This window comes from Hibiscus syriacus, unplaced genomic scaffold (genome assembly GCF_006381635.1).
Source record: "Hibiscus syriacus cultivar Baekdansim isolate YM2019G1 unplaced genomic scaffold, ASM638163v2 tig00111099_pilon, whole genome shotgun sequence".
NCBI lineage: Eukaryota > Viridiplantae > Streptophyta > Magnoliopsida > Malvales > Malvaceae > Hibiscus > Hibiscus syriacus.
Genome location: NW_024062984.1, coordinates 493458 through 509050, shown reverse-complemented (window position 1 = coordinate 509050; position 15593 = coordinate 493458). Strand labels below are relative to the sequence as shown.

The 15593-nt window shown below is 33.5% G+C and overlaps 3 protein-coding genes across 3 annotated transcripts in view; 1 reads left to right on the top strand and 2 right to left on the bottom strand.

The window, feature by feature from the left end:
• Window positions 1-10912: 10912 nt before the first annotated feature.
• LOC120153170 (40S ribosomal protein S27-2) lies at window positions 10913-11728 on the bottom strand. Its single transcript, XM_039165171.1, has 4 exons — window positions 11616-11728; window positions 11380-11481; window positions 11246-11274; window positions 10913-11140 (listed from the first exon to the last, which is right to left on the bottom strand). Exons 1-4 carry the CDS (start codon window positions 11616-11618, stop codon window positions 11014-11016), a joined length of 261 nt encoding a protein of 86 aa, XP_039021102.1. The 5' UTR covers window positions 11619-11728; the 3' UTR covers window positions 10913-11013.
• Window positions 11729-12987: 1259 nt separating this feature from the next.
• Window positions 12988-15593, top strand: part of LOC120153265 (AUGMIN subunit 2-like) — a 30423-nt gene continuing 27817 nt past the window's right edge. The window contains exon 1 of the mRNA XM_039165253.1: window positions 12988-12997. The gene's annotated coding sequence lies outside the window, so the exon portion shown is untranslated. The remainder of the gene's footprint in view (window positions 12998-15593) is intronic.
• On the bottom strand, window positions 13862-14584 carry LOC120153267. The gene is made up of 3 exons (XM_039165255.1): window positions 14370-14584; window positions 14017-14125; window positions 13862-13925 (listed from the first exon to the last, which is right to left on the bottom strand). The coding sequence occupies exons 1-3, from the start codon at window positions 14526-14528 to the stop codon at window positions 13873-13875; spliced, it is 321 nt and encodes a 106-aa protein (XP_039021186.1). The 5' UTR covers window positions 14529-14584; the 3' UTR covers window positions 13862-13872.

Genomic DNA, 15593 nt, shown 5'->3' with positions numbered 1-15593 from the left:
CAGGATGAATTTATATGATGATGGCACTTTGTTAGCAGAATTGCAAGTTAAGCCGACCTTGGTTGATGAGATCAAGGCTAAGCAGCCCTTTGATAGCTCCTTGCTTCCCATCTTTGAGCAAGTAGAGCAGGGGACAAGCTCAGATTACGCCCTTGACCGGGATGAAGTTCTATGCTTCAAAGGTCGGTATTGTGTGCCTGATGATGCTGAGTTGAGACAGACTATCCTTACTGAGGCTCATAGTAGTCCATATGCTATGCACCCCGGTGGAGATAAGATGTATCGGAATTTGAGAGAGAGGTATCATTGGATCGGCATGAAGAAGGACATCTCAAATTTTGTAGCGAGGTGTTTGACTTGTCAACAAGTTAAGGCAGAACATCAACATCCATCAGGTTTGTTACAGCCTATTAAGATTCCTGAATGGAAATGGGAGCGTATTACTATGGATTTTGTTACTAGCTTGCCTATGACTCCTTCGAAAAAAAGATTCAGTTTGGGTGATTGTTGACATACTTACAAAGTCAGCTCACTTCATTCCTGTGCGAGTAAATTATACTTTGGATAAGCTGGCAAGATTGTATATTTCAGAGATTGTCAGATTGCATGGTGTTCCATTGTCTATTATTTCTGATCGAGATCCGAGATTTACTTCGAGATTTTGGAAGGCGCTACATACGGCTTTGGGAACAAGATTGGATTATAGCACATCCTTTCACCCACAAACTGATGGTCAATCTGAGAGAGTGATTCAGATACTTGAGGATATGTTGCGGGGTTGCGTAATCGATTTTCATGGTAGCTGGGAGAAATTTTTGCCTTTGGCTGAATTTTCTTACAATAACAGTTATCAGACCAGCATTCGTATGGCACCGTATGAAGCACTCTATGGGCGTAAATGTCGCACTCTGATCTGTTGGACTGAGTTGCGTGATAGGAAAAACGTTCGGACCTGAGTTAGTGCGAGAGACGGAGGACACAGTCAGATTGATACGTGACCGTTTGAAAGAGGCATTTGATAGGCAGAAGTCTTATGCAGATCAGAGAAGGAAAGATATACGATTTGAGGTTGGTGATCAGGTCTTCTTAAAAGTTTCACCGTGGAAGAAAGTATTGAGATTCGGGCGTAAGGGTAAATTGAGTCCACGATTTATTGGGCCGTATCGTATTCTGAAGAAAGTTGGACCTGTTGCTTATCAGCTTGAGTTGCCTTCCCACCTCATGATGTTTTTCATGTGTCTATGTTAAGGCGATACCGTCCAGATCCAGGTCACATTATTCAGGTTGAAGAAGTAGAGCTGAGACCGGATTTGTCATATGAGGAGGAGCCCATTCAGATTTTAGAAAGAGATGAAAGAGTTCTTCGGAATAGGCGAATTCCAATGGTCAAAGTTCAGTGGAGTAATCGAGGCCCCTCAGAAGCTACTTGGGAGACATTGGAGTCAATGGAGGCTCAGTTTCCTCAACTATTCTCATAAGGTAAATTTCGAGGACGAAATTTCTTGTAGAGGGGGAGAATTGTAACAACCCGGAATAAAATTTAGAGAAAAAAAATTTAATTAAGTAATTTGGCAAAATTTGAGGATTAAATCGAAAGTTTTCAAAATTGTAGGCCATTTTAGAAGTTAAAGGAAATTCAGGGACCAAGCCCTGCATTACTCCTTTTAGTGTCGGCAGAAAATTTAATATAAACGTATGAATGGTTTTCTGTTTTCAAAACATAAAACAATTGTGAAATTCCTCCTCCCGCACTCTACTTCAAAGCCGATTCCGACGCCGTTCGACGTCCAATCGTAAAATTGAAACCACCGTTGTGTTCATCATCAAGCGAGGAACAAACCCTTCAAATTAATTGAAGTGAAACGCTGCCAAACATCGGGAATTTCCAGTCAAAGTAGCGACGGTTTTGTTAGCTCTATCGCCGAGGAAATCTTAAATTCACCGCTGATCGTTGCTCCGTTTACGACACCTCCCGCACCATCGTGTTCCTTGTGCCGTTCCAAGTTCACCGGTGTCAACCTTGTCCGCCGTAGACGGCGGCGCGTGAGGAGGTGGAGCAGTCAAAGATTCGGCCGATTTGAAATCGAGCTCTCCGCCGTTCAAAAATTTGAACCGATCGTTGTAAGTATCTCGAAATCGCTCAAAATAATTTTTAGAAATTTTTCCGGGATTTTTAGGGCCCCGGAGGACGCCTCACGCGCCACACGCGCCGCCGCAGGGCGTGTGGCTGCTGGAAACCGGTTTAACCGGTTTTCAACCGGTTCTGACCGGTTTGACCGGTCTGACCCGACCCGACCGTTGACCCGACCCGTTGACTTTCTTTGACCAAAACCTAAGATGGCTTTGACCGAGCATTAAACGACCGTTAATCTTTTCCGAGTATACCTATCCTGATAGTTTTCAACGTGCCGAATCCGTTTCCGTGGTCCGTTTTGTCAAATTCGAATCCAAAGGTCTCCAAATCTACGGTCAAAGTGGTTGACTTTGACTTTGACCAAGAATTTGAATTTTCGAAAAGTCATACTTTATGTTTTTCAACTCCCTGATTCCGATTCCGCAATCCGTTTGGCCAAATTCAGACTCGAAATACCTCAAATTGATAGTCAAACCCGAAAAATGCTTATATACTTAAGAAGTTTAGCTTTGAACAATTAAATAGGATTTGGGACTGATAAATATTATTGTTTGAAGGTACAAGAGACTCTCTGGATCGTTCGATAGCTCGACCCAGCTCTTCTAGATCAGTTAAACCACGTGTACCAGTATTCACCCGTTCGAAAACTATAGCAGAGCGTGGTGAAACCAGCAATCAGTAGATTTGTTATTTGAATCTATTGTCGAGGTGTGTTCCCTACTTATTATTGAACTGTTTTATTGGTTTTAATATGTAGTACACCGAATTCATTGGCTATTGTTTTATGGATGCACCAATTTAATGTGACAATTTATGGAATATGGCTGCTATCTAATTTTTGTTTTGAACTGGTATATGATTACCATGTTTTTGGATTTATGGAATTTGTGTCACGGTGCAATTGAACTTTGGAATTGAATTACGATGGAATAGCTCTGATCAAGCTAACTGGGCCTAATGTGACTCTTGAGGGCCCCAAGATGTTTCATTAGGTCGGCTTTCCTTTGCTGTGTGCTTAGGGTAAGCTATATGGACTTATTGACTTGGGCTTAAGGATACAAGCTTCAGAGTCTATCCTTAAGTCGGCTTTCTTTTTGCTATGTGCATAAAGTAAGCTATATGGAAAATAATTTTGGGAACTACTGATGGTGTACCGGAAAAGGGTTTAAACTATGATTTTCAAAAAGTTAAACTCTTTTACGAATTTGTGAGATTACTGGACTATGATTTGTACCTATTGTGATTTTATGGAAATGTTGGGACACACTGAGCCTAGCTCACCTTTTGAAAATGTTTTTCCATTTCAGATACTGTTGGTTAGATACCTTGGTTCGAGCACTTGGAGGATCAACATATCTCTTGAAGTAAATCAGATTGTAATGTTTTTATCTGGCAAGTTGACTTTATTTTGGTGACATGGACCTTATTTTAAAATATCGGATTTTATAATGATAACTCTTTTGCTAATACTGCTCGGTTTATTGTGATATTGAATTTGAAGACATGTTTTAAATTACATTATTATTTATTGGTACTATATTTACGAGTTGGATTTTGATATTATAATTTGTTTATAATTTCAGGTTATTTATAATGTGATTTTATATTGATGAAATAACGGTTTCGAAAAATGTATTTAATAATCATAATGTGATCCACTATACTTAGTCGAAACGCATAGGCCGGGTCTAGGGGGTTACAAATTAGTCCATATCCTCTAATAACCCCCAACATTAACTTCAGTTGCTCACTAATATAATTGTTAGTTTACAAGACAATATGTCGAGTGGTTACTATCACAAAGCATGAGAAAATTGACACGTTATGCCTTCACCTGCAGATATGTTCTGTCAACATTTTAAAAACCAACACCGGAAGGAAAGCAGATTTGGCATTGAATATACAACAGGCAGAAACATCAAAGTTTGGATCAAAGATGGCTATGTAACACCCATTATTATTGTGTATGTTTCGAGATACGAGTTAAAGATGTTAATCAATGTTACAGACATTCATTGATCATAAATGCTTAAAATTTTGTTTTTCATTTCAAAACATTCTCTTTTCAACATTAAAACTATTTCATTAACCGTGTAAAATCATAAAATAATATTTAATCGTTCAAAACGAATCTAATTTTAGGCAGTAATTAGATAGTTTAGTGTTGTTTCATAAACTATATAAAAGTGACTGAACACTATTTAATTAGGAAACCATTTAAAATATAAATATATATAACTAATCATTCATAAATACATATATAACCAAGCTAACCAAAATAAATGGTCCTAGTTTACTATCGCATACCATTTATGTGGAAGGATATCTATATAAAACATGTCACTAATAAGTCAAAGATAGGATGTCTTAATGATACATATATGTCGGAACCGTCTTTCGGTTGGACCCCGAAATTGGGCTTTGACTTGAATTGAATTGGGTTAGAGTCGCCACCGACCATTTTTAAAACGAATTTAGGTGGGTCGGACACCATCTTACATGGTTTGCGTTGTACCAGAAATATATTGGGCTCGGGAGTCGGTTACGGTCAAGGAAGGATTAGCACCCTTGAACCGTCCTTTCGGTATCAATTAATTTTTCGGTTGTCTTTAATTGCGAAAATTAAAATTTAAAATTTTTGACTCGAATTACTTACCCCTGATTGGATTGAAATTACCATTGAAAATGTCAAAAAATGTTAAATGGTAGAATAATAATTAAATATTAAATAAATAACAAAACAATAAAATAATAAAATAAGAAATCAAAAAAAAGGACGAAATTGAATAAGTGAAAAAAGGGATTTAAAAAAATAATAAAAAAGGATGTTAATTAACTACCAAAATAAAACCTGCATAAACCTTGGGCCAGATTCGAAAATATACAACTTGGGGACTAAAATATAAGCATAATAAATTAAAATTCCAAATTAAAAAACTGAAAAATGAAATTCAATGACCAAAGTACAAGTATGACAAAACTTGATGGTCGAGGACCGAGTTTAACCCTCAAGAAATTACACCGAATTCCCTCCCCAAAACGGCGTCGTTTTGGGGAGGGCATAAATAATCCCAAAAGCCGGCCATTAAGGCATCAAGTCTTCATTTGCTCATTTTCCTTCCTCTCTCTAAAAATGAGAGGAGAGAATTATCTCTCCCTTCTCTCTACCATCCCTCTCCGGAGGGGAAACCGACCACCGTGCGCCGCTCCTGTCGGCAACCGCCGGTCGCCACTAACGACGGCCAAAAAAGCCAAACTCTCCTACCTTGCTCTCCTCACCACTCCGATATCAGATCCGGCCTCAAAACAGTAAAATACCTTATAGATAGGCGTAGATCTTGCCTAGAAAGTCTCGGGTTTTACCCTTCTAGGTGACTCCGTGGCTCCTCTTGGTTTGGAAGCACAACCGTCGTTATTGCTTTGTTAGTCTGCGTTTTGTTTTGGTTGTGGTTTTCGATTGCTTGGTTTATGGTTCGATCGTTTGTCGATGTTGTTTCACAGTTGTATTTCGATATTGGTTCTTTGATCTGTGTATGATGTTGTTTTGTGGTTGGTTGTTTTGGCTTTGTGTTGGATCCTTGGCAGCGCTTGCTAATGTTGTGTTGTAGGTACTGTTGTCCCACAGTTGATTTCTGTTGTGATTTTTCTCATGGTGGTGACTCTGCTCTGTGGGTTCTCCGTCCTCTCTCCTCTGTTGGTCACCGGGGTATTTATACCCTACTCGGTGAACCAGTACCCCGTGTTGTTCCGTTTTGCTCAGGGCGTTGCTGCTGAAATCCCGGGATGGTTCAGTCCTAGGATCCTCGACCGACGTCCGGTCGTTTCGCGTGACCCTTGTCCTTGTTGTGCGGTGCCTTGACTTTAGGGTTTTCAAACCCTAAACATCATCTGGTTACTAGACCGTTTCGTAGGACTTTTGGGCTGGTTCAAGCCCGTTTATCTTGGACCTTATTTTAGAGCCTAGACAGAAAAATAAATGAATAAGGAATAATAATAAATAATAGTAATAATAATAATAAATACAATAATAAGTAAATAATTATTTTAAAAAAACTATATAACATAATTTTTTTAAAAATGTTTCTTTTAAAAACTACATATTATATATAAATTTTTAAAAATGTTTTTTAAAAAACTATATAATTTTCAAAAATGTTTTTTTAAAAAACTATATAATTTCCAAAAGAGTTTTAAAAATTATATATTATATATAAGTTTTCAAAAAATGTTTTCAAAAACTATATATTATATAAGTTTTCAAAAAATGATTTTAAAAAGCATATATTATATATTTTTCTAAAATATTTTAAAAATTATATATTATATAGTTTTCAAAAGTGTCTTAAAAACTATATATTATATACATTTTCAAAATGCTTTTAAAAAACCTATATATTATATGTATTTTCAAAAACCATTTGCGAACTATAATATATATAGATATATATATATATAATATGTTAACGAAAATTAATGTCTACAATATATTAAATATGATTTTTTGGAAGGATGCACAAGAGGCTCCTCACTTCACGTTCATTTCTTTATTCAAACATACGCATGAAAATCATCATGAGCTAAGTAAAAAATTAGAGAGGCAATATCATAGCTAAGGTGAGATAAAACATATATATGTAATTTAAATAAAAACATTGAAACTTTCAAATTGAGCTATTCAAGTCATTTTTCTCTTTAAAAACTTGAAAATCATCGTCTCATGATTTTATCAAAAGTCATAGTCATGTAAATCAACATCAAACATAACATACATTTCATATTCTTTTCATTCTATATATTTAAGAACTTTCATTTTATTTACATATTCTTTCTTTTAGGTGCTTATCATAGTTTTCACAATTACTCTCATAACACAATGTATATTTAAAGAGAATGTAAGGTAGTGAATCAGACATAATGTGCGCACTAGGCACTACACGGTGCCAATAATCAAAATCAGAATATGCACTCAAATGTAAGCATACCATGTGCACCAACGATACCATACATAATGTATACGAATGTACCATAACTTAACTTGAACTTACTCAACTTCTTGGCATGCCAAGCATACCTACGATTCTCAATGCAACATACAATAGACTTCTATATCATTTTATATTCATATAAAAATCATAATCTGGGCAGTTCATACCTTAAATCATTCATAATTAGGATATAGATATCATGTAAAATATTTTGAGCAATTTATGCTCTAAAATAATTTCAAATAACATTTTTGAAATTGTCAAAGAAATAATTCCATTTCTAAAATAATAGATCATTCTTAAAATTATATTCGAAAATTCATTCGAACATCTTCTCATAAATATCATAGAAAAATGTATTGGGTAATCTTATACCCAAAAATCATTCATAAATCTTTATATAAGCATTATGAAAATAATTCATATTTATAATTACATCGTACATTAAAATAATAAATATGAAATTGACTTATCGCAAGTCACCTTTGCACTCACATTTGCCTCACTACTGAAACTTTAATATGATACTCTTTTACTCATGAACTTTGTCTTTCGCTTTCGAGTCACTGGATACATAATACCATTTCAAACTGTATGTTAGTGTTCTACTAACGTAATCTAATTCCAATAAAATAAATTCTATAAAACATAATTGATGCTAAATTGATATCAAACTAAATCATATTTCCATCATAATTTCAAACTTCTCAAAATATTCATTTGATTCCATAAATATGTATTTCATCATCAACCCTTCAACTTTTACCAACTTTGCATTCAAGTTACTAATTATGAATTCTTCTTAGAATTCATATCAACCTTTCCTTTTAATTCATAATGATCATTCACCATTATGATCATTTCACATAAATTACTAAAATTTCCAACACCTTAATAATATACTCAATTCAATACTTTAGTATTCAAAAACTTGCAAATTTCATCCTCTATTTCCTTAGACTTTTCGATTTCAACCACCCACTTTACTAAACTTGAATTCGATCCCAAATCTAATATTTAATCTTAAAAATTAGTATACTAATATAAATTTCCAGCATTTAAATTTCATACTAAAATAGTACTATCACATTTGAAAATTCACAATTAAGTCCCAACTTTTGAGACTATTCTAATTCCATCACCAAATTTATCCAAATTTGCAATTTAGTCCCAAATCACTTATTTAACTTAAAATTCTAGTATTCTATAATTTAAATTCAATATTGAATACTCCAATTTACACATTTATGCATCAAGGTCCATCAATTCTCAAAACTTGCAAACTAGCCTTTTTTTCTACGTCAATGTTCCAAATTGATCCAAATCAATCTCCAAATTACATATAACACATTTAATATCAATTCTAGACCATATGAAAAAAATTTAACATTTTTCCCATATATTTTTTCATGGCTGAAAATCATAAAGTAACTAGGGTAAACTTTTCATTCAATTTCAAGCATGAATTCAAGCTCCTATGATTTAATTCATGCTATTCTAATATTCATAACATCAAATTCAATCAAAATTAAACCAGTCTCCATAAACCCTAGCCTTGGCTAAAACTTATTCATGCACTTTTAGATGATTTTAATCATCACTCATGCTTGGAAATTAATCTACAACCTTAATAACATAAAAATATTCCATCAAATCTTCAAAATCAAACATATTCTTCATGAATCTCAACATCTAAACATGATTTCCATGTAATTTTTATACCAAATGATAGATAATTTCAAAATGAATAATTCTCTATCTAATAACCCAAAAATCAAACGAATAAACTTAAAAATCAATTTGAAAATCTTACCCCTTTAGCCATGGAGGTTCACGACAACATTGAAGAAGAAAGACTGATTTTTTAAAAATAATTATGGCTTAAAACACTTGACACAAAATATCTTTCAATAAAATATTTTATAGTCAAAGATAAACCAACTTGAAGTTAACTTTCTACTTTAGTCATACAATTTTCAAAAATTACAATTTAATCACTTAATTTTTCCAATTTCTACTAAATATAGAAAATTAACTTCAATTCCACTGTTCCATGCTAAATTTCATTTCATTGTTCTAAAATATGGAAATAACATTTTCAACCTTTACCTAACATCTTTAAAATTTTCATAAAATTCTAATTCAATCTTATTATCCAATTTCTTATCAGATTTTACATCTTAATAACTTTTAATACAAATTCCAAATCAAAATTCTGATTCTCACAAAAATTCTTACTTCAAGATAAACAATTCATTTACGGGCCAAAATATATATCACTTTTAAAAATTTCATTTTTGGTCACTTAACTTTTTAAAATTTATACTGACTACTAAATTTTCAAAACTTACATTTTGGTCACTACTAAAAAATTTGGAGTATTACATGCAAGAAATGCTCTCATGTGACCACCTTAATATAAGACTAAAAAAAGACGCTACCAATTTTATTATTGTTTAAATAACAAAACCGGTAAAAAATGACCGAAAATATTATTAGGCGCTACCGATTTTATTATTATTGGACACTTTAACCAAAAATATTAAAAATTGATGTTTTAGGTAAAAATAATAATATTTTAAGTAACTTTTTACCGATTTTATTATTTAAACAATAACAAAACCAATATCGCCTTATTTAAACCTTATATTAAGATGTACTGTATAACTTTCCATTACAGGTACTCAATGACCCTGCACTGCCATGAAATAAGTGTATAAAAAGGCAAGTGAACTGATTTGACTGTAAAAAGGCAACAAAATCCCACCTTGCTCGGACCCAGAAAAAATCCATACTCGCAATGCAGTCTTGAAATGATCCAAAAAACTTCAAAACTCAATAGGACTAAACAGCACAATTTATGGGCATAGATAAATGTCTAAGGGAATGAATAGTAGGAAAAACAGAAGCAGGCTTAATCATTCGATTGGCCCTTGCAAGGAAACAACATCTAAAATGTGTAATAAAACGATCTACTAGATAGGATTCTTTTCCTCGATATGCTTCCGACACTAGAGTGAATAAGTACATAGTCAGGGTTCAGAAAGGCTATATTTCCGAAATCTGGTGTGAGCGACAGAATACTCGGTTGTGTGCGACAGAAAATGCACAATCGTTTTTAACTAGTATTTTCATGTCCTAAAGAAAAATTCTGAATAACAAGGCAATAAAAACGTATAAAGGCATCACTGGCTAGATAATTTGCAATCTACACAACTATTAACTTTATTCTATAAATCATACAATCAAACCCGGCCATTCCAATGCAATTATAAGTTATAACGTAAAACAGGCAACCAGAACAAGAAAACAACTGAGCAAGAAAAAGGAAAAATATTTACAAAACATAACAGGACAACTTTGTGCAAATTTTAAACACCTCAAATTTAGATACTGATGTTTATATAAAGATCAGAAAACCAACCAAATGTAACAAGAAAGCGTTTTTGATCAAAGATATTGTTCATAGGCTTAATGTTTTAGAAGGTGTTGTAAGATGGGTTAATAGGTCAGCCAATCTAGAGGATGATGCCTTAGCTAAAGAAGGAATTGGCTGATTCTATTCTAGTCTTATATTTCGGGTGTTTTATGGTTGTTTCAAGTTATTTGGTTAGTGGGGTGTATGATGGTTGTATCTTATGTAATTTTATGGTTCAATAAAATCCTAAGGCGCTCTTTTCCTCCTTCCACTGATTAAGGAGTTCATATAAACTCCATTAATCAAGAAGGGGGTTTTTAACGAGGCCTGAAATTCTTATAAAAAAAACAAAATAGAAAAATTGATGCATTAATAAAAAAAAGTAACAGTCTTTTATAAATCTTTAACGGTGCTTTTAAAATAAAGACATTTCGACACATCAAAAAGATATACAGAATGGGTCATAGGCAACAGATTTAGTCACCCTTTTTCCTAAAAGAGCATCCTTCGGTAAGTCTAGCTTTACCACCAGTAGGTTGGCATAAAACTGTCTGGCAATTACCACACACCACAACAGTTTGAGAGTGGCTAAATACAGTTGTGCTGCAAAAAAGAAAAAAGAAGAGAAAATGAAAACCCATAACTCAAGATATGAAAACACTGCTTAAAACGGTAGGTCTAAAATCCAAAAAACATATGTAAACGTACATATTGAAGCAGCCTTGACATTTAACATCCTTTGGAAGAGAGCAACAAAAAAGAAAACCGAAGAAAAGTTAATTCACCATATAGATATATCATTGATATAAAAATTAAGAAAAAAAAAGGTTAAGACATATTACCATAAAGAATGAATTGGGGGACTGAACGAGACGCTTGAGCTTGTGCTTCTTCTTCTCAAGCTCGGCTGGGGGATTCAACAAATCAACATCGTTTTGGAGAACCTAAAATCATAACAAAATACAAACAACAACAACTACCCAAATCAAGATCTTATTGGCTTAAACATAAGAAAAATACAATCAAAAACCTAAAAATGAACAAAAAGATGTCTAAAATTAAATGAGGGGATATTTACCATGTTTGCGTGTGGTGAAGGATGCGGCGCTGGGATTTTCAAGTTGAAGCTGTGGAGTGAGAAGCTTTCAAGAGACGAAGCGCTTTGAAAGGATTTTAGGGTTTGGGAAGTTAGAGGCTCGGAGTGCTTTTATTTTTAAGTTAACTGCTCGAGGCAATCCCCAAACTATGTATTAAATTTAAAATTAGTCCCTAATTTTTAAGATATTCTAATTAAGTCATTAAACTATTAATATAATTTCAATCAGTTTTTTTTTTTATCATTTTAGCCTTCAACTTGCGCATACAGTGTCAATTTAAATATGCTACGAAACATATTAAAATGCGTATATCAAATTTAAAATAGTATGCATCTAGAAATTTAAAAAAAATAACCTTAAATATTAATAATATAGTCGATTTTTATATAATAGATCCAAATTATCTATACAATACGTGCATCTGTGTTTAAAATTTGATTCACTAATTTTGAATATGTTTCACGTCAAACACAAGTTGACATTTAATGCTTAAATAATTTGTTTAATTAACAGAAGAAATTGTTTAAAATTATACTAATAATTGGGGAGTCTTTTAAAATATTTCAAAGTTTAGAGATCAGTTTATAATTTAGATATAATTTAGGGATAAACCAACTCTTTTATTTTCTATTTTCATTAAAGGGTAAACTATCTAATTGATTACTCAACTCTTAGGAGACTAATATTTTGGTCACCAAAAGAATCCTTTTTAATTTAGTCACGCAACTTTTCGGTGGTATGCAAATGGTTTTATTATATTTAATAATTATTTTTGACATAGTGGTATGAAAATGCAAATGTTCACGTGAGATTAGATAACGTTCAAAAGTTTTTTATTAGATTCTTTTGCAGAAGTACGATTTTATTTTATGAATCAATAAACAAATCTGTACAGAAAAATTAATGGTGCATGAAGTTGCAGTAATATAAGATTTTTCATTTCTGGGTAATATCTCAAGATGAAATAGATGAGCTACGATACAATCTTCAATGAATTTTCCTTGTTGGATGAAACGAAATAGATAAGTTCGGAAGCCGATAGTCGAACGAGCATAGCGATTCGACTTGTCATTCATAGCCTGTAATCTAACCCAGATCCATATTTCCAAGCCTCAAGGTGTCTATTCCATTCATACTTCATCTTTGATGGCATACCATTTAAAAATGCTTATGTTGGGCACACTGCAACCCTCGAAGATAACTCCACCAAGGGAAACTAAACGTTTCTTCACAATCTCTATAAGCTTTGCAGGCCTGGAATAATGGACAGAATATCAGTTAGAGATCGTCGTTATTAAGTTTTAAAATACAATGAGCAAAATATTTGTTAATAACTACAATGACCTCGGTTAAGAAAAACTGAGTTACAACAATTATCATCCAATAAAGCATACAGTTACAACAAAGGAAGCCTCCTAATACTGAAATATGGATGAAATTCGTGTAATGCAGGAAAGAAATCATAAATAACATGGCCAGTGCATTTGAAGTATCTCTTTGTTTACTTGCTAGTGGCACAGCATTCAATACGTAGCCATTTCGTTTCATATAGAAAACCAACTTTGGTGTTGAGAGAAGCTTTTAGCAGAATTTGTGTTTGTAACCTTTTATTAATTGATGTCACAGTGATCATTTACATCATGGTGCAAATATTAAACATGTAAATAAGTGAAGTCCAGAAGAACAGATCTTATTTCTATAATGCAGATTCAAAAGAGGAGAATTACTCACGAGACACCGAGGTTAAGAATGTCTTCTACCCAGATCTCGCCCTTATTCTCGAATCCGCATCTATTCTGAGCAGTTAATGAAATGAAAGACAGCTTCTACAAATGAGCCTACCCCGAGAAACACTAATCAATTCATCAAGTTCAGGAACTTACAGGATTGAATAACACAGCAGTAGCTTCTTCAATGTCTTTTTCATTCAAAATGCTAGCTTCTACAAGTTCCACCAACTCTTTCCTTGAGATATTCCATTCTTGTTCCCTCTAAAATCAATATGTTATTAACATCTCCTTCAAGCAAAGCATTTTGAAGCAGATTATTCTTGCTATAAAAACCTCTACAATGAACTGAATCCAAAAAAAAAAAAAACCTTACCCCTTCTAATATATTTCTTTCCACAATACAGACTTTAAGACCATTAGCAATCAAAGTAGTAGCAATGAAGATTCCAAGTGTACCCCCACAAACTACCACGTCACATTTATCTACTTGTTTTCCAGCAAGAACAGACTAGCTAAACACACCGGGAAAGCTCGAAACTACCTGCTGTGGTTCTTGCTGAACTGCAAAGACAAGAGAAGGAGATATTTTTTACCAATTTTGAAGCACAAATTAACACTTTAAACATTGCCGAACACACACGATGCGACTTACCGGCTTGAGTAGAGCAAATGCTTGACCAAATTTTGTCCAACCTCTTCAAGGCATTATAGGAGTATGCACCCCCAGCCTCACCACCAACTGAAATGCTTTCCATTATCCTCTGCAATATCGATCAATTTTCTTTTTTTACAAACTCATTATTTAATCACGTATTGTTCACCCACATAACATTTTTTTCCCGTCTATACAAACAAAACAACTAAATCATTATGAGGCGTGGATTCAAGAAACAAACTATTTGCTATACTAAACATAATCATAGCTTCTATAAAATATGCTTTTCACTCCCTTTGCCGAGGGAGTGTCCTTTTCTTGGGAAAAATCAAGTAGAAAGGTATGATGACCTGGGTTCTGGAGGGAACTGCTTGTGTTTGAGTGCTCATGTAGATAGTAGTCCTTGGAGCCGTTTGCCTGTTTCTGTAAACCAATGGATACTTTGACGGATATGGAGAGACCCCACTGAAGGATCTCAGCGAGACCATCATCATGGTTCCAGAAAACATATTGAATAACTTCCAAAATCTCTTCTTATTTATTTATTTATTTATTATCAAACCATTCAAAATGGGAAGGCTATGTGTAAGAGGAGATGACACGTTCATGGTTGTATTTTTCCGGCGTTTTTACACAAAAATTACCTAAACAATCAATAATTACTTGTCAGACACCATTTCTCCAAATATTATCGATCTATCACTCTTTTTGACATGGTGATAATCAAACGGGTTTCAGGATATTCGCCTTGCAGACGTGGACGGAATGCAAGGATCATGAAGCGTGTCTTCCTGGAGTTTGTCCGAGCCGGCACCACAGTGAAAAGTGTAAATTATAATCCGCATATTCGCTAGAAATTTGACATGTGATGGAAGGCGCTGATCATGAAATTACCACCTTTAATATCTGTGTCTTCCATTAAATTATCACCTTTAATACAGCCCAACCTCTCATTACCCTCACTCCTATAAATACCCTCACATACAACACTCAAACCACACTAAAAAAATTTATTCTCTTCCTTATCAATTCTTGTAGCAAGCTTTAAGTAAGTTTTGCTATCGTTTTTAGAAGCTAAATTTTTTTATTATATTATAATCATTTAATAATTTATTATTTATTATTATTTAATTAACTAATTTTCTTATTACTTTTTACAGTTATAAAATGGAATGTGGGTTGATTCATTTAGATGTGAATCATATCTCAAGTCATTTTGACAATACAGTAACAATTTTAAATTGTCTTATTTTAATTATTATGAATGTTTTATTTATTTATTTTAGTATTAGTTATATTTTAGTTTATATATTATTTATTTAATTAGAGAAATGATCATATATTAGATCTATTTATTCGTAACGCTAAGTTAGAGATACCAAGTTGTGTCTGGTCATATTTAGCTGAGGTCAGATTCAGTTACATAATGAAATATGAAGGGCATTGTAACCTTGAATCCAACCTTATTTTTACATTGATTGAGAGGTGGAGATCAGAGACACACATATGTCATCTTTCGTGTGGGGAGTGCACTATTACGCTGAAGGATGTTCCATACATTTGGGGCCTTCGAT

What these genes read in the sequence shown, in the direction of transcription:
- LOC120153170 (XM_039165171.1), bottom strand. An exon ending in CCCCCAATTCATTCTTTATG is followed by an intron (nt 11,275 to 11,379) that starts GTAATATGTCTT and finishes TCTCTTCCAAAG; the next exon opens with GATGTTAAATGTCAAGGCTG. An exon ending in TGTCAAGGCTGCTTCAATAT is followed by an intron (nt 11,141 to 11,245) that starts GTACGTTTACAT and finishes TCTTTTTTGCAG; the next exon opens with CACAACTGTATTTAGCCACT.
- LOC120153267 (XM_039165255.1), bottom strand. Translation starts at nt 14,528, where the DNA reads ATGTTTTCTGGAACCATGATGATGGTCTCGCTGAGATCCTTCAGTGGG. An exon ending in CAGTTCCCTCCAGAACCCAG is followed by an intron (nt 14,126 to 14,369) that starts GTCATCATACCT and finishes TCGATATTGCAG; the next exon opens with AGGATAATGGAAAGCATTTC. An exon ending in CATTTGCTCTACTCAAGCCG is followed by an intron (nt 13,926 to 14,016) that starts GTAAGTCGCATC and finishes TTGTCTTTGCAG; the next exon opens with TTCAGCAAGAACCACAGCAG.